At 59.4% G+C, this 23,473-nt stretch overlaps 1 protein-coding gene across 1 annotated transcript in view; it reads right to left on the bottom strand.

The window, feature by feature from the left end:
- Window positions 1–4,336, bottom strand: part of NTSR1 (neurotensin receptor 1) — a 53,614-nt gene extending 49,278 nt beyond the window's left edge. The window contains exon 1 of the mRNA XM_046678211.1: window positions 3,623–4,336. Within this exon, the coding sequence (XP_046534167.1) occupies window positions 3,623–4,336 (714 nt within the window). The remainder of the gene's footprint in view (window positions 1–3,622) is intronic.
- Window positions 4,337–23,473: the final 19,137 nt, after the last annotated feature.

Below are 23,473 nucleotides of genomic sequence, written 5' to 3'. Positions count from 1 at the left end.
ATATGTCGGTGTATATGTTCATGTATGCATGTCTGTGCGTGTGTCTCTGTGCACGTGTCTCTGTGTGTGTTTGCATGTGTGTGTGGGCACAGTCCCCCAAGTTTTAGAACACTAGGCTGGAGGAGGTCAGCCCCTCCCGTGCCTCCTGCTACAACTGGGAAGATGAGAACACACGTAGGGATAGCGTGTCCAGGGAGCTGGGGCTGGAGCCCACGCCAGACTGGACACGGCCCTGGTGCTGAGCTAGCGGCGGTGTTAGCAACCGCCCTGGGGCAGTCGGTGCATTCGCTGCTAAGTCCTGGGTGTGGTGGGGGCTGGGGGCAGCTGAGGTGAAACGAGGCTGGACAAGCCCCCAGCCAAGTCAGATCTGAACCAGACACTCAAATACCCCAGGCCTCTGCCGTTCTCGCTCTCCCCATCTCGCTGCTCTCGCACAGGACGTGCTCAGTGCACATTCATCGGGTGAGCGGACATGGGCCCTGCCCAATGTGAAGCCAGCGACACAGAACCTGTGACAGCAGGACCCGCATCACGCCTGGGCTCAGCGCAAAAGGTCTGGCCTGAATTGCAGTGGACCAAACAGGACTCAAGGCCAATCCACATGGGCAGGGCTACGTGTGTGGACCGACAACTACCTCATGGAGAAGCATGAATGGACGGTGGTGGCAGCGCTATTTCTTAGAGGGACTTCCTAACAGCAAGACCACTTGATCACTCAAATGCGCGTCTTCTACCCCAGAAATTTCACTGTGACCAACAGTCTGGGAGGATCTGAATCCAGTCCCTCCTGGGGGCAGAGGAAGAGCCACACTAGGGACACACTGCAGGCGCTGGGGCTCCTCCTCCTGGCCACCTGGTGGCTCGGGACCCTGGGCCCTTGCTGGCCTGGGACTGCCCTGCCTGCTCCGTGAACTCCACTCGCCACTGTGCGGCCTGAGGTCCGGGCTGCACACTCAGAAAATGCCCAGCTGTGTCAGCAACGACTATTCAGAGCTGCCCAGAAATTTATCACCAAGCCACCTCATTTCCAACCATGGCTTCTGCTTGCAAGTCCCAGGACGGACTCTCACAGACCTAGAGGGCTGTCGGCCACACGGCAGACACTGGCTGGAGAGGCCCCGTTCTGGAAAGAGGGGCCATTTTGATGGGCCCAGGCCTCCACACCCCACCACGATCGGAGAGGGAGATGCGGACACAGCTGCCCAGCCCCTCTCTGGCCTGACCGCTGTTTATTAACAGTGGACATTTGCCCACACCTGCCAAGTGGCCCAGGACCCTGAGTGGGGAACCTAACTTGCCCCCGAAAACCTCTCCTGAGATGGCGGATGGCAGCGCCGAAGGGACAGGGGAAGGCAGCAAGGCCAAGGCCGTGCTTCTCCTGTAAGGACCGTTCCTTCAAGCACACGGGCAGCCCGCACACAGGACCCCGAGAGGCCTCTAGAGAGCGGTTGGCACACCGGGAAATCGGCCCACCCATGGCTCCCAGGTGTGCTGCCGAGGCTGTTAAGGAAAACGGGGACCTCCCCTCCCCGAGGGCATCAGGAAGCCAGCAAGCATGCAGTGAACGCTCGGCCGGTGCGGCGTCTGCATGCAGAGAGCCTGTCCCAGTTGATGCTCAACAGACACTTGCCGAGTGGACACAAGACCGGGACACGCCCTGGGCCGTACCCAGCATCACAGCCTCAGAGCAACTGGACTCAGAGGAACGGCGCTTTGGGAGGTGAATCGATGTCACTCAGGCGTCCGATTCCGTGGGATCGACAGACGGGCCACGGAGTCGGGGCAGGATGCTTTCAGGGGGCCGTGCTCCCTCTGTCTGTTGTTTGTTTTTGATGATCACAACACCCAGACTGCTCCTGGCTGAGCCCATGGGAGCCAGAGGGCGCGTGGGTCTGAGCGGAGCGTCTCCGGGCGGGCAGCGAGCACCGCTCACCCCTTGTTGCTGACCTGAACTGCTGCGTCATACCTTTGGAGGCAGGCAGTGTGGCTGCTGCCCCCGCAGCCCCCCAGAGCAGATTGGGAGAGGCCCCTGGGCATAGGCCGTCAAAGACTGGAGCATGGGAAGGAAGAGGAGACCTCAGAGGAAGCGGGAGGGTAATTTTCCAGTCTGTTTACCGCACACGGCGCCCTGACTGCTTCTGCTTCTGCTTCTAGCGCGAGGAGGGTGCCAGTGGAGAGGTGGCTGCGCCCTCACTCATCTCCCTGCTACACGCGGCTGCTGGCGGGGGCCTCTCACACAAGGGACACCTGTAGCGACAAGTTCTCAGTGCAGGCGAGGGGGCCTGGAACGTAATTCTGACACTTGGCCCACCTCGGTGATGACCGGTGGAGGGTCAGCCGCAGCCCAGTGATTGACTATAGACGACAGCGCTGGCCCCAGCACACCAGCTGCCCCCACCCCAGCACATGTGTCATACTTGGGCTTCCAAGGAAGCAGCACAAGTTGTGCTGGGAGGCTGCTGCTGGCTCTGGCATGAAAGGACAGCTGGCCGCGCTGGCCCCCTCCTGCAGCTCAGCAGAGAGCATGGCGGCCCCACCCAGATCCTGCCTCTTGGCCTTCCTTGTCCCACCCTGCACCTCCATGGCTACCAAGTCCTAGGGCCATGGCACCATTCAAAGTGGCATTTCTTCCTGGACTCCCTCCCATGGACGCCCTCCTCCTGCTCAGGGCCCTTGCCTGGCCAGCCCTTGACTGATTAGCCTTCTCCACAGGGCGGGAATCTCCCCACCCTGCCAGGCTGTCTCGTCCAAGCCAATTCCCAGGGAGGGCTCCCACCTGGGTGCCTGTGGCGCTTTGCTCAGACCCTCAGAGCGACATTTGTCACCCGGTTCCAGTGTTATACACCTCACACAGGCCCCCCAACCTGCCACCACGCTCAACACCTTAGGATCTTCCCAGCAGAAACAACATCGTCACCGACAGTAGGAGTGCCTTTGAGCATTTCTACGAGCCAGGAACCACACAGCATGGCACACACATTCGCTCTTGAATCCTGTACCTTCTGAGGTTGGAGCTATGATTACCCCATTTCACAGAAGGGAAAACTGAGACTGAGCTAAGGAACTGGCCTGAGACAGCACCAGGCTCAGCTCCGTCTCCCAAGTGTGGGCTGGGACAGGGCAGGCAGGAGGCACTGGGGTTGCAGACTGGGGGCGCTGCTACAGAGGAGAGGGACCCAGCCTCTTGGGGGCACAAAGTCTTTGACAAGCTGATGAAAGGGACTCTCCAGAGGAGGCCAGCAGTGCACACAAGTATCTCCCATCTTAGGGAATTTGAGACAGCTGAGCCCCATCCGTGGACCCCCCAGGAGGCCACTGACCTGAGGTTCTGGCCCCTTTGACAGAAGGAGGGGATGAGATGGGCGCTGAGATCTGGCAGCTCTGGAGTGAAGAGGGGGGAGTGTCAGGCTGCTTCTGAGGCCCCTCACCCCTCTCCCTCATTTCCCTCCCAAGAGTGACATTTCTCCAATTCCCTGTTCCTAGAGGGTGCCCACATAGGAAATCACTTTTGGGGTGAGGAAAAGAGAGATGTGGCGGCTTCTCTGAGGGGTGCCTGCTAACCTTGCCCCGGCTGAGAGCCTCATTTCTCCCTGGCCCTTCTCCCCTTGAAGAGGCCGCTCACCTGGATGACGACCTTGATCGTGGCCGTGCCCACGATGGGCGTGCACACCAGGCCGCCGGGGTGCTGGCCATCGGCGCTGCGATTCTGCTGGCCCATGGTGAAGAGCATGGGCACGGCCAGCAGGCCTGAGGCCAGCCAGATGGCACTGATGAATTTCTTGGTGCGGCTGCGGGACATGAGGGTCTTGGCCTTGAAGGGGTGGCAGATAGCCAGGTAGCGCTCCACACTCAGGCTGGCCACGTTGAGAGCCGTGGCATAGGTGCAGGCGTCGCGCAGGAAGTAGTAGCCACGGCAGACGGCGTCGCCGAAGGCCCAGGGGTGGTGCACCCAGATGAAGTTGTACAGCTCCACCGGCATGGCGAGCAGCAAGATGAGCAGGTCGGACAGCGCCAGGCTGCCCAGGTGGTAGTGCACGGTGCTCTGCAGGCTCTGCAGCGACTTCTTGCGCGCCAGCGTGAACGCCGTCACCGAGTTGCCCACCGTGCCCACCACGAAGAGCGCCAGGTACACGGCCGTCACCAGCACCTTGGAGTAGATGTCCGTGTTCACGTCCAGGTCGCTGTTGGGCGCCGCTCGGACCTGCTCGGACGCGTTGCCCGAGCCGTTGCCAAGGCCGGATGCCAGGAGCGTCGTCTCCATCCCCGACGGCGGCAGCGGGAAGGGGTCGGGGCCCGGCGCGCCCCCGGGGCTCGGCGCGGAGCTGTTGAGGCGCATGGTGGGCGCGTGGGGTCGGGCGCCGCTTTCGTCGGGGTCCGCGGCTCGGTCGGGCGCCTCCGCGGCCGGAAGCCCAGGCGAGGGTGGGCGCGTCTCAGGCAGGGACAGAGTACCAGGGGCCCGAGCGGAGGGCGCGAGACGGCGAGGGGGCGCGTCGTCCAGGCGGGAAGCACCAGACGCGGACCGTGCCACCCGGAGCGCTCCGGGCTTGCGCTCACCCGGGGCTGCGGGCTCCGCTCCTCTTTCAGACTCCCGGCTCTGGGCTGCGAGTTCCTTCCGGGCTCCGCGCTTGCCCCGGCTTCCTCCGATCTCCAGACGCCGCGGTTCCTCGGGCTCCGGGGCGGCAGTGCCGACTCTGCTGGAGAGCACCCGGCCGGCCGGGGCTGCGCGGGGCGAGCCTGTGGCGCCGAGCGGAGCGCACGCACCGCTGCCCCGGCGCGCTCTCTCCCTCGCTCACGCTCTCCTCCCTCGCGCTCTCCGCGCACACCCGCGCCGCACACCGCCCCCCGCGCCCGCGCCCGCGCCCTCCCGGGCTCCGCGCCTCTGCTGAGCTGGCGGCGGCGCGGCGCGCCCAGCCGTGGGGGGCGGTGGACCGGGGAGGAGGAGGCCCCAGCCGGGGTCCCCGCCCCGCGGAGTGCAGGGCTGGCGGGTCGCCCCCGTGTTTTTGCTCCCAGGGACAATCCGGGCTGGGCGAGCGCCCCGGGGAGCTGGGATTCCGGAGGGGTGCACAGGAGATAATGGCTCTTTTCAGGCACCTTCCCCCAGGCGGCACATCCTCCTTTCCCTAGTCTTCCCAACTTCTCACTCCCCCGCCCCGCAACCCCGCCACGAAGGGAGCCGTTCCCCTCACAGCATCTCGCTCAGCGGGGGTGAGGGGGTAATAGAGGGGAAGGGCGCAGCAGGAAGCTTCCCGCTGGGGTGGCTGGGCTGCCCCTCCCTTCTGGGGTGCCTACCTAAGGTGCCTGAAGCTGGTGGCCCAGGGGGTCCTGGCACAACCAAGGGGGTGGGTGAATGAGGGGGGCAAAGAGTGGGGAACAAAGCAGCACCCCTTCCCATGCAGGCTGGGTCCCTGCACCGGGCACCCTGGAGGAGTGGCCTTGTCCAGGCTGCTGTGCTATGAGCTGCCATGCCCCAGCCCCCATCACCGCCTGGAGCTGGTCATCAGAAGTCACCCTCAGAGTCTGTGCCAGGCAGGGTTAGGGAGGGGCAGCCCTGTCCCTGTGGGGACCTGGCTGGCGGCACTTGCTGTGCTGGGAATGGGAAATGGGAGTAGGCTGAGAGGGGCTGGGTGTTGAGGGGAGGGAGTGAAGCTGAGGAAAACCCACCTAGCCCCCAGCTGCCAGCCCCAGCTCCCAGCCCCAGTCCAGCCTGCCCAGCAGGGAGAAGTTCAGGCTGATGAGCTCATGGCCAGCATGGGTCTGTATTTATTCCTTCTTGGCTTTGCCCGTTCCACCAAAACCTGCTGCTCCTGTCAGGGAGTCTGAGCGTGGGAAAGTACTTTTAGCCTTCAAAGGCAGCACCAAGTCCCTTTGCTGGATGCCGGTGCGGGCGGCTTGGAGGCGACAGACCCCCTGGCCCTGCTATTTAATGCTTGGGCGAGTGTCGTAGCTTCTCTGTGCCTTGATTTCATCATCTGTAAGATGGGAATATTGGCTGCATGGCCGCTGCTTGAGGCCAGGCTGCTGCAGACGCTGTCAGTGCTGGCACACAGGCACCCCGGGAACACCCATGGAGTGAACACCGGGGAACAGACCGTGTGGCGACTTCAGGGGTGTGACGGGGACATGCTCGGGCCAACAAAAGTTGCTTTAAAACCCCACCAGGTTAGACTAGGCTTGTTCTCTGAAGACAAACCCACCACTTAAGTAAACCCATCTTGGGATTGAGACCTGAGTGTCTGCGTCACAAGGGGAAGTGATGGTGCTGGACCCTGTTGGACCCACGGGAGCTCAATGCCATCTCGGCACCCACGGTAACACTGGAGTCTTACCAGGGATGGTGACCTCTGGTCACCTCCGTCAGGAGCCCTCCAAGGGCAAGGTACCTGTCAGTGGCCACTGGAGCCTGTCCCTTTGCCGGCCTCTAGCTGTAGATGCTCAGGACGATGCCAACGGAGACGCATTCCTGCCGGTTGCCTAAGCTCACTGTTTGGTTTTCAAACCCCTGACCTTTCTGCTAAGCTGGCCTTCTTTTCAAAGATTTATTTTTGAGCCAGCCTAGGAGCTTAAAAAGTCATAAAAGGCAACTTAGCACAAATATTATGACAAGGCATTTGCTTGAAGCCATCAAGGAAATGTCGCTTGGAAGGCCTTGTTCTACAGGGGGCAGCAGACGCGTCCACGGCTCCCTGGTGGCCTGCTCTGGATGCTCCTCCGGCATCGAGAAGCCGGGATGGCGCAGCAGCCGGAACCTTCTACTCCAAGTTGTTTGCCCCTTTCTCCTCTGATTTCCCCGACACAAATGCTTCCCAAACAGCTGAGACCCTTGAGAAGGTGTTGGCATTGTGCTCGGGGAGGACCAAGCCAGGTCCAGCTGTGTCCGTTGGTGATTGGGCTGTACCCGTGGCCAGCACCCGGCTCCCACAGTGACACGTGGAAGTTTGACCCTCCAAATGCTGTGTGTGGGAGGGGAGCTGCACCATCCTGTGTGCGGCGAGGGCTGGGAGCCGTTCACGAGAGTCTGTGTTTCTTGGGAAGCAGGAGTTCTGGCTGAGGAGGCAGCAGGCATGTGGGGTGGCTCCAGCTTTCTTCCAGTCCGTACGTGATGTAGGTGACGTGGGATCCTGGCTGCTGAGCAGGGTGGTGACTCTGCCCCGGGGCAAAGATCAAGTCCAGAGAGCTGCCGAGGGAAAGATGCCCAGGTAGCCCTGCCATGGCTGGGGTCCCTGTGGGGTTTGTTTCCTAACTTGCCCCCAGCTCTGTGGCGCTACCTGGTATACAGTTGGTGCTCAGGGGACTGGCTGAACTAGGGGAGGAAATATGACAACAGACAGTGGGAGGGGAACGTGTGGTACCCCCATGGTTCTCCAGCAGGCTTCCAAATGAAGAGGGTGTGGTGGAGGAACTGGAGGCAGACCCCGGGCTGGCACCCTGAGGCATCCTCAGACCCGCAGCTGTGGGAGGTAGGGGATTAATCGTCTCATCAGAGACTGGCGGCCCAAGTCGGACAGGGTGGTAGGAGGGCTTTATCTTTCTGGCTACACTGCAGAGTGCCAGGGGGGCCCTTCCACCCTGGAGACCCCCTCTGTCTCCAGTCCCCATACCCCTGTTGAGCAGCTCTCACTAGCAAGAAGGCTTCTTCACCAACTGACAAAAATAAGTTCACAGCAACACCTGTATCAGTTATCTATTCGTCTATTGCTGCGTAACAAAATACCCCAAACTTAGTGGCTGAAAACCACATACATTATTATTATTATCATTATCATTATTATTATTATTATTGTTTTCTACGAGGCCACAGGCAGATGGAGAGACATGTACATTTATTTAGAGACACTCAGACTGTGTAATATGCATAATTGGAGAGTTTAGCTGTCGATTTTCCCACCCACGGCATGGAAATTGCACATGTTCCAGAACATACAGCATTCCAAGGAGGATTTTAAAAATAGAGCAGCACGTACAAATGTAAGCGAAGTGCGAGTGGTAGCTGCTGGAGGGGCAGGCAGAACCTCCTTCCAGCCTGGGCACCAGTGGGTTCCCAGTGTGTTCAGCTGTGGGCAGACCCCGGGGGTCCGGCTCAGGCCTACTAAGCCTCGCTGTTGCCTCCTCGTCCCCCAGATTCCTGGATCGCCCATTGGCCCTGGGTCGGCTTTCTGGGCCTGGGAGCCATGTTCACAGGAAGAACCAGAAGAGAGACGGGCCATGGCTGCCCGTGAGTGCATCCCGCTATCATGAGGGCCAGGCCACGGCAGGGGCTGTGGGGTGGAGAGCTCGTGGGGGCGTCGGGGCTGGGTAGGAGGTGGCACCTAGATCAGCCGTGCCCTGACCTTGGGCTCTGGCCCCCTGACCATGGGCCCAGCCTCAGTTTCCTCATCTGTGAAGTGCAGACAATGTGGCCCATGTCATTAGGTTGCTGTAAGCACCACATGACGGATATATGACCTCTTGCCACCCAGAGGTCACGGCTCAGTACACGGCAGCTTTAACCTGTGGGCTCCCCCATGGTGAGCGAGAGAGTGTGAATGGGGAAGAGGATGGCCCAGCACGAGATAGTGCTTCTACCCTTCCAGGGTGGGGTCTTGGCTCCGGGGGCATTGCCTGGCTGTGGTGTGTGTGTGGCCGAGGATGGAAAATGTCAGCCACTAGCGGTACAGGGAGTTCCCTGTCCAGCTGCAGACACTTGGGCAGTCCCACCTGGCCGAGGTGAGCCAGGTGACAGGCAGGGAGGGTCACGGTAGGATGACCACCCTGGTTTTCCTGGTTTTATTTATTTATTTATTTATTTTTTTGAGGAAGATTGGCCCTGAGCTAACATCTGTGCCCATTCTCCTCTATTTTACATGCGGGACGCCTGCCGCAACATGGCTTGACAAGTGGTAGTAGGTCTGTACCCGGGATCCAACTGGCCAACCCTGGGCCACTGCCAAAGCGGAGTGCACGAACTTGACCGCTATGCCACCGGGCCAGCCCTGGAACTTTCCTGGGTTTAAACGGGAGCTGCAGCCCCTCAGGAGGCCGGGCCCTGGGCCGTGGGGCCCCTGGTCCCAGGATTTTGGGCTCTGTCTCTCTGCGGACTGACTTCTGAAACAGACGCCTACTTTGCTTTTCTCTCTCCCCCGCAGGCCCCCTGCTCGCCTGCTAGGACCGTTTCTCACTTCTTCTTCCAAATCCCAAGTCACAGGAGGCTCCCTTCACCTCCTGTGGCCTGAATGCCGAGAATCTTCTAGTTCAAACCCCAAGCCCGCTCAGCGGAGAGCAGCTCCTCGGAACCGAGGCCCGCGTGTACATGCTCATTTCCTCCCAGCTCTGACTCTGCCTGATGGTCTGACTCACGGGGCCACCAAACATTTATCACCGCTCGCGTCTCTGCCGTCCGCCAGCCCGGAAGCCTCACAGGCGCCGGCCTCTCCCTCCACCAGCAGGCAAGCACTTTGCAAGGGAGCGCACCGAGCAGGCGGGAGGGCTGAGTCCTTCCTCCGCTTCTCACCCCCCAGAGCCACCTCCCTTCAGCACGGAGCCAGGGGCTGGCCTGGGGCGCGGTAGGCGCGAGCAGCTCTCGCACACCAGGAAGGAATAGCTGGTTCTTCTCCCGCCCAGCCGGCACCCCCATGTCCGCAAGCCGCGTCTTCCTGGTGAGCCACCTGCCGTTCATGTGGTCTGTGTGTGTGTACAAGCACACGTGTCTTGGGCACCCGGGCACAGGGACTCAAGAATCCTCATTGGCAAGCCCCTCCCCTGCCCTGCTCTGAGACCAGCGGCTGGGCCTGTGCCTATGGGAGAAAGCCACGCCCAGAGCGGAGCGGGAGAGCCCCTGCCGCCCTGCCCGCCACTCTGCGTCCTTTCTACTCAGACTCCTGGAGCCCCGGCTCCATCCTCAGAGCACTGGCACGGTCACCTCCTGCTCGAGGCCAGTGTTTCTGTGTGAGTGAATGGGCTCCACCTGGCTGGGCAGAGGGCTCGAGGTCTGGAGTAGGACCAAGTGGCCGCGAATCTTGGCTTTGCTGTCTCCAAAGTGAGTGACCTTGGGTGACCCTGCACCTCGGTTTCCTCATCTGTGAAATGAGGACATTAACTGGGCCTAATGTTCAGGGTTGTGGAGACAATTAGATGGGATAATGCATGTGACAGGCAGAATGATGGCTCCAAAGGATGTCCACGTCCTTCTGCTCGGAAGCTGTGACCCTGCCAGGCTGCATGGCAAAGGGTCAGTGAGGCGGCAGATGGAATTAAGGTTGCTAATCAGTTGACCTTGAAATAGGGAGATTATCCTGGATTATCCGGTGAGCCCAGTCTAGTCACAGGAGTCCTTAAATGGGAAAGAGGGAGGCGGAAGAGAGAGCCGGAGAGATGGCAGTGAGAGAAAGACCTGAGCAGCCGCTGTGGGCCTTGCAGAAGGAAGGGGCCACACCCCAGGCATGCGGCACCACTAGAAACTGGGAAGGGCAGGAGACAGGTGCTCCCCTGGAGCCTGCGGAGGGAGCAGCCCTGACGACACCTCGCCTTCAGCCCAGGGGGCCCTGGGTCAGACTTTGGCCTCCAGAACCACAAGATGATAACTGGGTTGTTTTCAGCCCTGGTTTCTGGTCGTTTGTCACAGCCGCAGTGGGAGACGGGGACACTGCACGTGAGGTGCTCAGCGCAGTCAACACCCATAAACGTCGGCCGTTTGAAGAAAGAAGACCCAACAGAGGAACGGAGCTTCGCTGGAGGAGTGTTGATGGGGGGAGGGGGATGGGGTGATGAGGGGAGGGGCACTCCCGGGCAGGGGTCAGCCCGCTTGGCTGGGCCAAGTGGGACACCAGAGTGTGTGCAAGGCGTCTGCGAATCAGCCCATCCCCAGGAGGGCGGGTGGGAGGGGACTTCGCAGGAGCGTGGGGTGGCCGCACAGACATCCAGGACCTCCCAAGTTGGCCCCCTGGGGGGCCCCAGGCAGGCACCTGCAGGCAGGTGGGTAGGGTGCCTGCCCGAGGACACCCTGGGAACAAGTGTCCCCCAGCCCTGGGAGCTTTGTTACAGATTCCATCAGAGGGGCCCCGCCTGGCTGAGGCCTGTCAGCACCCTGAGGGTGGTGCCCACACCCAGCTGTGCAGGCTTTCAGTGGGGCTGCAGCTTCTCACCTGACTGTGTGTCAGAACCACTGTGGGCACCATCTCAAAAAGGTTACCCGGGCCCTGGGGACCACTCACCCTTGGATCTCAGTGGACAAACGCTGACAAAGAGATTTGGTTTCCGTGGGCCGGAGGCCCTTTCCCTAGGGCCGCCTTCCAGGAGCTCCCAGTCCACTGCATGGGGGGCATTAAGGGCAGAGAGTATAGGGTGTGAGCGAGGAGGGCAGGGGGCCTGGCTGACATGGGGACATGATGCGCGGTCTGGGAAGAGTGAGACTGGCCAGTGAGGATGGGGAGGATAGCGCGGGCATGGGGCTCTAGCCCTAGTGGGCTGCAGGGTCCGTGCTGAGGATCCTGTGGAAGGCTGAGCCCCACAGCGCTGATCAGAGGCTGGTCCCTCTGGGACCCCCGCCCTCTGAAGCAGGCAGGCAGGTGGCTGGGAGGAGGGGCCACAGTGTGGGGACGCCATTGTCACAGTTGTCACTTAGCCCCCCACAGAAGCACAGCCCCTTCCCCTAACCAATCCCTGCACTTCCCAGGTTTGCTAAGTGGAACCCGTGAGAGGACGGCTCCCAACAGTCCCTGTGGAGCAGGGCCGGGGCAGCCTCGCGTGCAGCTGAGCCAACATGAGCTCCACCTGGGAGCCTGAAGACTGCAGAGACGGGCCAGGAAGGCTGAGGTTTCCGAGGAGCCGGCCACGTTGGAGCATCCCCCAGGGAAGAGGAGAAAATCCCATTTCCAAGCAGGATTCGCCGCAGCCTGTTTCCTGGGAGCTGTTCTTGGAAAGGCTGCCCTGGGCGCTCGTGTGGGGCTGAGCAGGGCAAAGGATGCTTGTCAGACTTTCCTATGAAGTTGCAAACTGACTTCTGCGGACCAGAGGGTTTGAAGCTGATGTGATAAGCACCCCCCGGGGCCATCCCCACCCCGTTCATTTCCCTCCCCCTCCCACCTCTACTCTTTGCCCCTCCCCCCAGGTCATGCTGGAAGGAGGGTCCCGAATTTGCTCTTGGGCAAAAGACAAACGCACAGACAGCACATCCCACGCAGAAGGACAAGCAGTTCTGTCTGTTCAGTTTACAAGGAAAGCAGCATTTCGTCAGCTCTCATCCTGGGAAGCTCAGAGTTTATGCCTCATAAATTTTCGAATTTGCAGTTAAATTTCCAGGCACTGTGAACACGCCGGGTGACTTACAGCTAACAGGTCACATTGGTTGATATTAGCCTCCGTGTCTTGTCAGGAGACGTGGGATGGGAGGTTCGTGGACTCGAGCGAATGGTGGCTCTCGACAGCCAGCTGAGGGCTGAATGTCCTTGCAACCTGGTGTGGGGGCGTGAGCTGGGAGAGGGGACCCCCAGCGCGCCTTCCACCCTGGCAGCCCCTGGGGTGAGGCAGGAAGGGGCAGCTGTGTGTCAACGCCTCTTACGTCCCTCCTCCTCCGGGGGAGAATGGAGTTGCACAAACGTGACTTCTGACGTTCCAGCTCCTTCTCCAGAGATCCGGAGCGTGCTCCCTTTGTCTATCATCAGGAGTTGTAGTTGCCTAGAAATATTTAAATAGCAAAAAATGCCTCTCATCTCCTAGTGACTTCATACGAGTTCCAAAAATAAAACCTGAACCAGTGCCTCCTTTGTCTTTCTTGCCTTGGAGCTCCGACGGCCGTTCAAGGCGACACCCACGGGGAACGAAGCCGGTGCCAGTGGGGCTGAAGGCAGGCGCCCAGCTTGCCCAGGGCGGCCCCTGCTCCTTGAAGCACAGAGCCTCTGAAGGAAGAGGGTGTCCTGTGGATTCTGACGCGCAGTCTCCACGGCAAGTCTAGGACTCCAGCGAGAGATGGCCGGGCTGGGACCGGGCAGAGGTGGGGTCAGCTGGCATCCCTGTGTCCCCTCTCCACTTTACCCAGACTTTCAGCTGTCTGCTGCATTCCCCTGTGGGCAGGTGTGTGTGGGAGTCAGTCTGGCTGGGGGTGTGCAGAGAATGGGCACCCGTTCCTGTCAGGCCCTCCTCTGGCTTCCATCACATGACAAGTGCTCATGGTGGCGGGACCCCCGAGAGGGAAGCTATGGGGGGACACCCAGCAGCAAGAGAGGAGCCCCTGCCTTGTGCTGGACGCCCCCACTCCCTAGGATCCCCGTCTCCCCAGGACCCCCCACGTCCCTGCACATTCCTGGGGTGAAATGGAGCTCCCTGGGACACGGGTTGAGGCCCTGGGACACAGGTTGAGGCCCTGGCTGGGCCCCGGCTCTTCCTCCGGACTTTGTGGTAACATGAGCTCTTTACGCCCATAGGCTGGTTGGACTGAGGTCTTTGCCACTTGTCCCCGAAGTGTCCTAAGACAGTCATGTGTGAGCTAACAAGACACCTCCATCCATTCTTTACCTCCTATGGGACCAAGATGCTTAGCGGGCTGGGATAGAGGGCCCGAGGGGACCAGTCTCCTCTTGGGGAAGCTGAGTCCACTGAGCACAAGGCCAAGGCCAATGCCAAGCACAAGGGTCTGGGGCCAGCAGGGCGGAACCAGCCCAGGCAGCGATGGGTCAGCCTCTGGGACAGGGCCCCTGAGGAGCGAGCAGAGGGCTCAGATGAGTGAGGTGACCCTCTCTGGCTCGCCCCCTCCCCGTTTAGACACGGAGTTTCTCCTCAGGTGGTAGCACCTGGAAAGAGTCCTTTTCAGTGGCATCATGTGTATGTCCATGACAGCCTTGCCCCTGTAACACGTGCTCCCAAAGGCCGGCTGGGCCCTCTCCCACCTGTACGCTCTGCCCCCGAGTTACTGCTCACTGAGGGCTCCAAAGCCAGCTTTCCTGTCTCAGCTGTGGGGCCGGAAGTCCAGTGGTCCAGCCCAGGCCTTCTCTCTGGGGAGAACGGCCTTGGCTCCCCCAGGTCCCTGTGGCTGTAGCACTGAGCCCGTGTCCTGGTTGGTGGTCAGTCAGGCCACCCCTAACTTTGGAGGCCTCCCTGTCCTTGCACAGAAGCCTCCAGCTCTGAGCCAGCAACGCCACTTTGCAAACTTCTCATGCTTCCACTTGCCCAGCTTCCCTTTAGCCACATCTCTGACCACAGTCAGAGCAAGTTCTCTGCTGTCAAGGTGTCCCGCGGTGAGACGGTCCCACCCGATAGGCCAGGAGGGTCTCCCTACCTTAATCACATCTGCAAAGTCCCCTCGGCCAGGTCTCACTGCATATGCACATTCCAGGGCCAGCATCGGCACACCGGGTTTTTCGGCTGAGGCGGTCTTCAGAGAGCTGTCTCTGGAGGTGCCTGGGGTTTGTACCCCTGGGGCGATCATATCCTGTGACCTCCTGGTGCCCATTCCTTGAGATGGGACAACCTCTGAGCTGCAACTTACGCCCCAGAGCTCCCCGTGGGCTCAGGGAAGAGGCCCCCCCACCGGGGTGCCCTGCTTGCACACGGCGTCTGCTTCCGGGGACCAGAACTGAGACAGCAACCCTAGGGTAGCTGCCCGTTGGCCTTGCTCAGGGCAGGTGAGGGGTGCCCTGGTCATCGGGGAGACAACAGAGTGGTGAGGACTCTGCTGTGTTGAATCAAAACATCGGAAGAGCTAGAAGATTTTAAGGGACCCTTGGCCGCGATGGACCCAAATGCAGACACCTCCCACACACTCAGATCCGGGGCGCGGGCTGGGGCGCAGGCAGAGCCAGTGCCGGCCTAGCAGGACCCAGAGGTGCTTCTCTGAACTGCTGATTGATGGCTATTGAAGAATGTCTCATTTGGGTCATGTGAGTGTCCAGGGGCTTCGTAACCCGTGACCACAGCCTGGGGGCTGTACTCTCTCGGTCAGCGAATGCAGGGTGTGCACGAAGCCACCCTTTTCTCTGGGGCTCAACGCACAGCAGCGGAGACACACACTCACTCTCGTCCCACTCGCAGGAAGCCCTGAGGGCTCTCGGAGGATGCCCCGCTGGCAAGGGCGAGCGTGGACCTTCTCTCTGTCCGGGTCCTGGGAAAGCCCTTTCCTGGGGAGGGCCGAGTGCTCTGCGGGCTCGCAGACCATCCCCCCGTTGGTGTAATTCCGTGGGGAGTATGCAATGGCAGCACACGGGGGCCAGCTGGTTGTTTTTGCCTCGGAAATCTCTTTTAGTGCACAAGCACAGCTCTGCAATCTGGCTTTTAAAAATATCATCATGGGGGGGGAAAGGAGCATTAGCATGCTTGAGGAAAATGTGTTGCAGTATAAATGAGCAGTTAACATACAGTCAGACCGCACATGCCTCACAGAGGAACGGGATCCGCTGAGATTGCTCCCTCTCTCGTCTCCATAAATATGCGAACACTTGCCTGTGCATACGGGCGATATCGTGGCCATCGTACCAGCTGAGACCTGCTGGACACTCTGTGCTTGCACCGTTCTGGGGGCCTTAACAGGCACCGTCTCCTTGAATCTGCACGCTCCTCCTCCCTCGGCCTCCTTCCCCGCCTCTCTCCACAGGCGTGCACACACACACACACACACACACAGAGCCATAAATTGTATATTAAATCTATGCCCGCATATCATGGGTGTGATAGCTAAGAGCGATGAGCTGTTATTCCATTTTTCTTGAAGAAGAGCGAGGCTGCTGGAAGTCGCCAAGTGAGTAATCTTGCTGTAGACATCCTTAACGGACCTCGAATCTCGGCGTCTGGCTTCTGTAATCTTTTCTCAAATGCCACTTCTGTTTAACAAGCATGCTCCCCGGATGGGAAAAGGCTGCTCCTTTGTTAGTCTTCGCAACAGGCTGAACAGCACTGCTCTGCCGTGGACAGCTGGCCAGGACCCATGGGGGCATGTCTGTTGGTTTTGCTTGTCCAGGACCACGGCGCCCCCTACTCCAGCATGGTGCCTTCTGCTGGGTCACAGGGGTCTCTGTTCCTGAGAGCCCCCCTGTATGGCTTGGGGAAGGCTGGCCCTTGCCTCCCCTGCCCCAGGCAATCAGAGACCCCATTCCCACTGTCCCAGGAACACAGGTGGACACTCAGACTCCTCCCTGCTTGTTGGGAAGGGTGGCCCTGCTCACTGGGTGCTAAGCTGGTTCCAGGCAGATCTGGGAATGGCAAAGGCACAGAGCCCTGATGGCATTGCTCTAACCCCTGATCCTGTGGTGCCTGAAGCTTGCACTGCCTCACACTGCTTTTCCTCCAGCTGGTGTGACTGGAGTTTCCATCACCTGCAGGCGAGCGTTGCGACCATGGGCATTTGAGCACAAATGGACACGCTGAGCCCCAGCGTGGGACATTTCAGACATCGCTCGAGGGTTCTAGCGCCACTTGATTCCCAGATGTTTTTGTCTGTGAAGATGGAGAAATGGCAGAAAAGCGGTGAGAGCAACTCCGTGGTTTCATTTTTCTAAACCAGTTGGAAACGATGACAGTGTCACCTGTGAAAGATCTTGTCTTCTCTGGGAATTTCAAGGCTTGATAATAAAGACATTAGTGCCTGAGACGCTCGGGTCTGCCGGGAGCCGAGTGGAGCTGATGTGCTGCTTCCTGTGACAGCTAATGATCAGCTTCATAGCAGCACGCCACCGTCGCAGACTGATTTGCCTACACAGCCAAGTTACTTAAAGAAAACTATTTTTTGAGAAAACGTAATTCTAGGGCCTTAGTGCTACTTCTTTTGAGATATCCCAGAAGCTTCCCCCAGCACGTTCCTGCTCTGAACACTCCTGAACAGCCCCGAGTCCAGTTCCTTCCTCTGCTCGGGACCCACGGGGTGGCCATTAATTCCTGGGCTTTGTCATCCGGGTCCACAAGGTGCCGGGGTGCTGTCAGCCCATCTGTGGGCCTCCTTCAAAATCAGCGCAGTGGGGAGTCAGCTCTGCTGGCCCCGTGGTTAAAGTTAGTCGTGCTCCACTCCAGCAGCCTGGGTTTGGTTCCTTGTTGTGGCCCACACCACTCATCTGTCAGGTGCCATGCTGTGGCAGCAGTTCAAGAAGAAGAACTAGAAGGACTTACAACTAGAATACACAAAAAAGAGAAAAAGAGGAACATTAGCAACAGATCTTAGCTCAGGGCAAATCTTTCCCAGCAAAAAAAAAAAAAAAAAAGCACAGTGGAAAATTACCTGGATGCCAACATTTCACTCCATTCCTCTTTTTTTTTTTTTTCTGGTGAGGAAGATTGGCCCTGAGCTAACATCCGTGCCCATCTTCCTCTATTTTGTATGTGGGACACCACGTTGTCATGGCTTGACGAACAGCGTATAGGTCCATGCCCGGGACCCAAACCCGAAAACCCCAGGCCGCTGAAGTGGAGTGCAAGAATTTAACCACTACGCCACTGGGCCAGCCCACCAATCCACTCCATTTGTAACCCACCAATGGATTGATGAGGGATTTTTGACTTTGCCAAATAATGTTAAAAAAATAATTTGGAAGAAGACAGCAAGTTGATGAGTGTATGAAACCAGATCATGCGTGAGTTGGAAATTGCGGCAGTGAGCAACGGGTACACAGGGTTCATTGTACCATTTTCTCTCCATTTCCGTGTGTTTGACATTTTCTGCAACAGAGTTAACAAAACAAAGTCTGAGTTAAAACAGAAACGTGTTTACTGAAGCAGAGTTCTCTGAGTGTTCAGTGTGTGCCGTTAGGTCACTGAATTAGAAACCAGCAGGGTGTTTCCTTTTCATTGTTAAAAAAAACTCAGAATCAGTCCATTGAGGTATCTGGCTGCAGAATACAAAGATGCTAATTTCCCTTCACAGTTGCTATCATTGTGAAATGAGTGGTAAAATCTGGTGATAACGCAGAGGACAAGGATCGAGGCGTAGTCGCGTGGGGTCTCCGGCGCCGTCCTGGTGGTGGGTTGCACTGGGGTGGATGGCATCTCGCTTGCTCCCTTGTTGGGGCTCTCGCTGCTCCCACAAAGCCCTCCCCGGGCAGAGGACAGAGTCAGCTGCCCTGGGGTCAGGTCCTGCCTCTCCACCAGGTGGCTGGGAGCGTGAGTGCTCACACCCTCTCCTGAGCTCCTGATCCCCCTTGGAAAACGGGGCAGGACTCTGACCCTCCACACGGGGCCACGGTGGGAACTGGTCAGATCCTGGAGCACTGGGGGGCCGTACTGTTGCCATCTGTCTCCCTGGGGGTCCCCCAGAAAGAGAGGGGGGACAGGGAGTCGTGTGCCGGCTGTGTATCAGGAGGATACTTGGAAGCAGCACTGGGGGGCAGGCAGGTGAGGCCCGGCTGGAGGCAGCCGGTGAGACAGGCAAGTGGCCACAGGTACCTGAGCGCAGTGCAGGTGGGACCCGGGATGTGTGGACCCCACCTGGGCTTGTCCCACTGTGGCAACTCCTGTCGGTCGTGGATGGAAGGCTGCTCCCGGCCCGATTCACCCGCCACACAGGTACAAAGCAGCCATGTTACAAAGGGACACAGGTGCTGGTGGAGACGCCAGCTGAGTGCGGGAGGGGGAGGTGTCTGCCCCATGGTCACCTTGCTGCTCCTCAGTGTGGGACGTGCACGATGACGGCTCCCTTCCTAGGCCACAGGACACCCCCCAGTGCCCGGGGGAGCCCATCCTCCTCGCCCTGCAAGGTGCTGTCACCCTGACCAGAGAGGGCAGGGTTGGTGTACACAGGCTTTGGGTGCTGACAGAGTAAAATTCCCTCTGCTTGGAACACAACAGGTGTCCCTGTGGCTTGGGGAGCATCGGGGTCCCCACATCAGCCTCTGTGACTTTCCAAGGTTTGGAGATGGCCTTCTGGAGAGTCCTGGGGGTCTGAGACCACAGGACGTCTTAGGAAAGGACCCAACCTCACAGGAGGGGAGAGTGTGGATGTAGATGCATCTCAAGAGGAACTGCTGAGCCAGGGGCCCCCTCTGTCACGTCTCACCCTCTGCTTGTCCACTGGAGGCCTTGAGTGTCTGTGTGTCTGCACGTCTGATGTCCTTGGTGCCTGGGACAGCATTCGCCCTGTTCCAGCTTCTCTACAAACCCTCCTGCAATGAAATGAAGGACGGATGGAAAAGAAGACATGCATGTGCATGTCCTGTCTGCCCAGGTGACGTCCCTGCAAGAGATGCACCCAAGCTGGCCACGGTCCAGGGAGTGGCTCCAGGTCAGGAGAACCAGGCCTCGGCTTGCTTCTCTGAGGACCCCGGCTCTGTCACTTGTGGGAAGACTGGGGGCATTGCGACGAAGCTGGTTTTCTAAACTCCTAGACAGATGCGCTTTCACACTGAGAGAGGTGCTCCTTTGGGTTATTTGAAGGAATTCATGTTTCTCAGGAAGCAACAACCCTCCCTCCCCGCCAGCCTGGCCCCCAGCCGCCCCCCAGACCCTGAAGTCGTGTCTTCCCTACACTTGGTGCTTTTGTTGGGAACACCGGGGTTGCCCACTGTTGGCATCACATGGGGGTTCCTTCTGTGTGGCAGCTCTGGCTCTGGGTGCGTGTCCACCTTCCAGGCCTGGGTGCTATGAGCACCTGCACTGAGCGCCGTGCGGGTGGGGGCCCGGCAGAGGTGCAGGAGGCGGGAGTCGTCCCTCCATGTCCAGGCGTCCTCCCAGGTGGCCTGTGATGTGGCTTAGACTCAGCCCTGCCCTTGGGGTATGGAGTCTGGCCGAGAGGTGGCCGTGTGCCCAGGGTCCCCGAGAGGGTGGAGGAGGGCTGGGGAAGGGCCTCCTTTCTCCAGGGCCTCCGTGGTTCTCACCGCTGCCTCCTCACCTGCCCCTGCCTGGCTCACTGGGCTGTAGGAAACACTCCCTCAGTGGACGGTGGGGCCTTGTCCTCAGCTCCCTGACCCCCCCACTGTCCTGGCCCTGGGTGGGCATTGCACTGTTTCTTTGCTCTCCTTTTCCGGCTGCCTCCTTCCCAGGTCTCGGCTCAGATGTCACTTCCTCCCCAGGCCCCCCAACCCCTGTGGTGTACCCCTCCCTGCCCACCCACTTGGTGGGTGTCAGCATATGCTCTTGTGTCGGTCAAGGGCGCTAGGGGCCAGGGGCTCCCCCATGTTGCTCACGGCTCTGTTCTCAGCAGCAGTGCAGGGCCTGGCATCTAGAAGACTCTCGGCATGTGTTTGTTGACTGACCAAGTGCACTAAGGCACACTGTCTCCTGTGGCCATCTGACCGCAGGTGTCTTCATGGACTTCTGCAGCATTGTGGGGCGGAGCCAGAGCCCAGCCCAAATTAGGAAGTGAAATGAAGACATTTGTCTTCCAAGGTTTCCAGGTCCTGTTTTGGGGACTCTTCCTGTAGATGGTACCCCCTCCATCTGCCTTTTCTCTTTGGCCCTATGTACGCTGCCACCTTCCTCCCTCCCCCTGCACTGTCCAAATCTGCCCTTAGTGAAATTAGTGATACTATTTCAGACTAAAGGGTAAATGACTGCTAAGGCTTAATGTACCCTCTTTTCCTTTATATCTTATAACAAAAAGGCTTTTATTTAGAAAAAGGAAACAAAATAAAAATCTGACTGTGGAATGATGGCCAGCTGGCAGAGAAGGTGTGCTGGGGTCAGAAGGCCCCCAGGGCTCAGAAATGCTGCTTGCTCTTCAGGCCACATCTGCCCCTTCCCACAGCTGGTGGAACTGGCACCATGTCTTCCACCTCTCTCCCCGCCTCCGCCCTTGGTGGAGCCGAGTTTTCTTCATTCCAAAGCCGTGGAACACGACGTGCCATCACAACTGGGATGCGAGAAGAGTAATAACCCCCAGCCGTGGTCCACGTTGTCCTCGGTGCACAGCGGGAGGCGCCTGCCCCGCTTCTCAGCTGCGAGGGGGGAGAGGCGCATTCACGCGGGTCGTCCTGGGAACAGCCTTCCAGACGCCACCCGGGAGCTCCTCACGGGCCGCACTCAGACTGAGACAGGGCTTTGCATCCCCATCATCAGCTCAGTGTTGGCTCTACGCCCCCAGCACAGACCACTGCCAGAGGCGACTGGGAACGTGGCCCGGGCTCTCGGAGCCCAGAAGCCCTCTCACCCCCAAGGGCGAAGGGCGCCGTCCCCACAGCTCCGGCCGTGGTTCAGGAGCTCTGCCTCTCGGCGGTGCTGTCGTCAGAGATCGGAGGGGCCGGGCAGGAGACAGGCAGCAGCCCCATTTACAGTCCCCACAACTGCAGCTCGGAGGAGGGGGAGGGGACTGGGGGGGAGGCAGGCTTCCCCAGGGGCCCTCCTTTCCGGGCGAAATTGCCCAGGCCTTCTGGGGAAGGCTGCGCTGTCCTTCCTCGTGAGGGAGCAGGCTTGTGTGCACGTTCCCTGTAAAGCCTTAATTTTCAACGAACGCCCTGGTGTCCCAGGACGCGGACTCCAGCCTCCTCTGCCATCCTCGTCTTTGTCTTGCTCTTTTGTGCCCTGGGCCTTGCAAACAGATGCGTTTCTTTCCGGAGGAGAAGGCAGGTCTTCATCCTCCAGAGAAAAGCTGGGGCTTGGAATGTGGACCAGACGCCCCCCATGGCCTTGGAGAAAGTCCCGTCAGAGAACTCCCAGTGAGCCTCCCGCTGGGTCTTCAGCCGTCTTCATTCTTTCTCCTTGAGACCAAACAAGAAGACGCCTTCATTCTTTCTCCTTGAGACCAAACAAGAAGACGCCGTACTCTGTGAGGCCGTGATAGACAGAGAGCAGAAGGGGACCCTGTACAAAGTGACCCCCATGGGCCATCTCTGGGGAGCCAGGCCAGCTAGGGGGGGAAGGGGGCAGCAGTCAGGTCCCCTCCCCGTCCTCCCATCCTCCCTTCCCCCACCACATCCCCTCCCCCCTCTTCATCCACCCTGGCCCTACCCACCTTCCCCACCCCGGCTCTGACCCACCTCTCAACCCTCACCCAATCCACTCCCTCCCGGCATCTGTGCCGCACCCCTGTTCCCACCCCTCCCCCAGCACTAATCTCTCATTCTCTCCGACCCACCCTCCTGCCCCCTCCTCGGCAGCATCCTTTGCTCCAACCATCCTTGTTTTATGATCGTTGCTAAGAGAGAAGAGTGGTCACACACGCCGCGACCTGTGTGCCCTGGCCTGACCACTGGCTAACCCTGCACTCATTTCCAGCCTCTCCCTGGACGGTGCCGCCAGAACCACAGGGGCTTGTGCGTGCTGCCACTCCAAGCTTTTCTGGGGAAAGTGGGAAATAAATACACAAAGCACTTGTCATTTCTGTCGTTGTGCTTGTTGCAAAGACACAGTCATTAGCTGCAAACCAAATTCACGCCGGGCCTCGGTTGAGAGATGGGGGATGGGGCTGATTAGATCCTAATGAGTGACTCCCAGGTGTGTGATTGCGCTGGCTGGGCTGCTGTAATTAAAGGCGGAGGGCCCCTACGCGCTCGAGGAAACAGTGACTCCACCGCGTGGCTGAGGGCGTAGGATTCGCCCGCGTGCTCTGGAGGTTGGAGGGCAGGGGCTGGGTACGGATCAAGCAAACACCAGCAGCTAAACCTGATGACAGCCCAGCTGCCTGGGCGCCTTCAGTGCAGGCAGCAAAGACCCTCTCAGAGATTCTGCAGCGGCTGTGTGAGGGCCGTGGACGCTGCCTGTAAAAGTGGGTCTGAGTGGTTCTGGTGGAGGTGTCGCCAGACCCCGGGAAACACCTGCCTGGCAGACAGACTTCTGGGGAGACCTGAGGCTCCAAGAAGACCTGAGGCCTGGAGGGATGTGATGTTCTGGGGGCCCAGACGGAACGTTATTCTGGGGGTGTCTGGGAGGGTGTTTCTGGGGGAGCTAGCGTTTGACTCGGTGGCTGCAGAGAAGCCGATGGCCGTCCCCCATGCAGGCGGGCCTCGTCTGACCCGCTGAGGGCCGGGATAGAACAAAGTGGGGAGGAGCATTGTGCCCTGCCTGCCCAGGAGCTGGGACGTCCGGCCTGTCCTGCCCTGCCCTGGGAGGGGGACTCACACCATCGCCCCCCCACCCCGTTCTCAGGCCTTCAGACTCGGACTGAACCACAGCACCGGCTCCCTGGGCCTCCAGCTCTCAGACTGCGGATGGCGGGACTTCTCGGCCGCCAGCATCGTGGGCTCATCCCTCGGAGTGAACGCGTCTGCACGTCTGCACAGCCTCTGGGCGCCGTTCCCCTGGAGAAGCCCGACCATGCAGGCTGGTTTCTCAGCTCTGCGTGCCTCAGCTTCCTTCCCGGTTGAGCAAGGATGGTGACGATTTTAATTGTTTAATAAACACTTTCCTGCCCTTGCTATAAGCCAGGTACCCCAATCCTCTTAAGCCCCAATGAAATTGGTACTGTAGTGTCACCTCCGTTTCAGAGGCAGGGAAACTGAGGCACGGAAAGCTGAGGTAAAGCGCCCAGGGCCACATGTGTCTGAGCCCACAGGGTCCACCCAGGCCCTTTAAACGCGCTGCGGGCCAGCCCCTGCCTCGTGGGCATGTTGGAAGTGAAGTGTGAGCACTTGTCGCTCTCTGAGTTGTGGAGTTATAG

Source organism: Equus quagga, chromosome 12 (assembly GCF_021613505.1).
Source record: "Equus quagga isolate Etosha38 chromosome 12, UCLA_HA_Equagga_1.0, whole genome shotgun sequence".
NCBI lineage: Eukaryota > Metazoa > Chordata > Mammalia > Perissodactyla > Equidae > Equus > Equus quagga.
The sequence above is the reverse complement of the archived record's forward strand: the minus strand, read 5'-3'. Positions and strand labels throughout refer to the sequence as shown.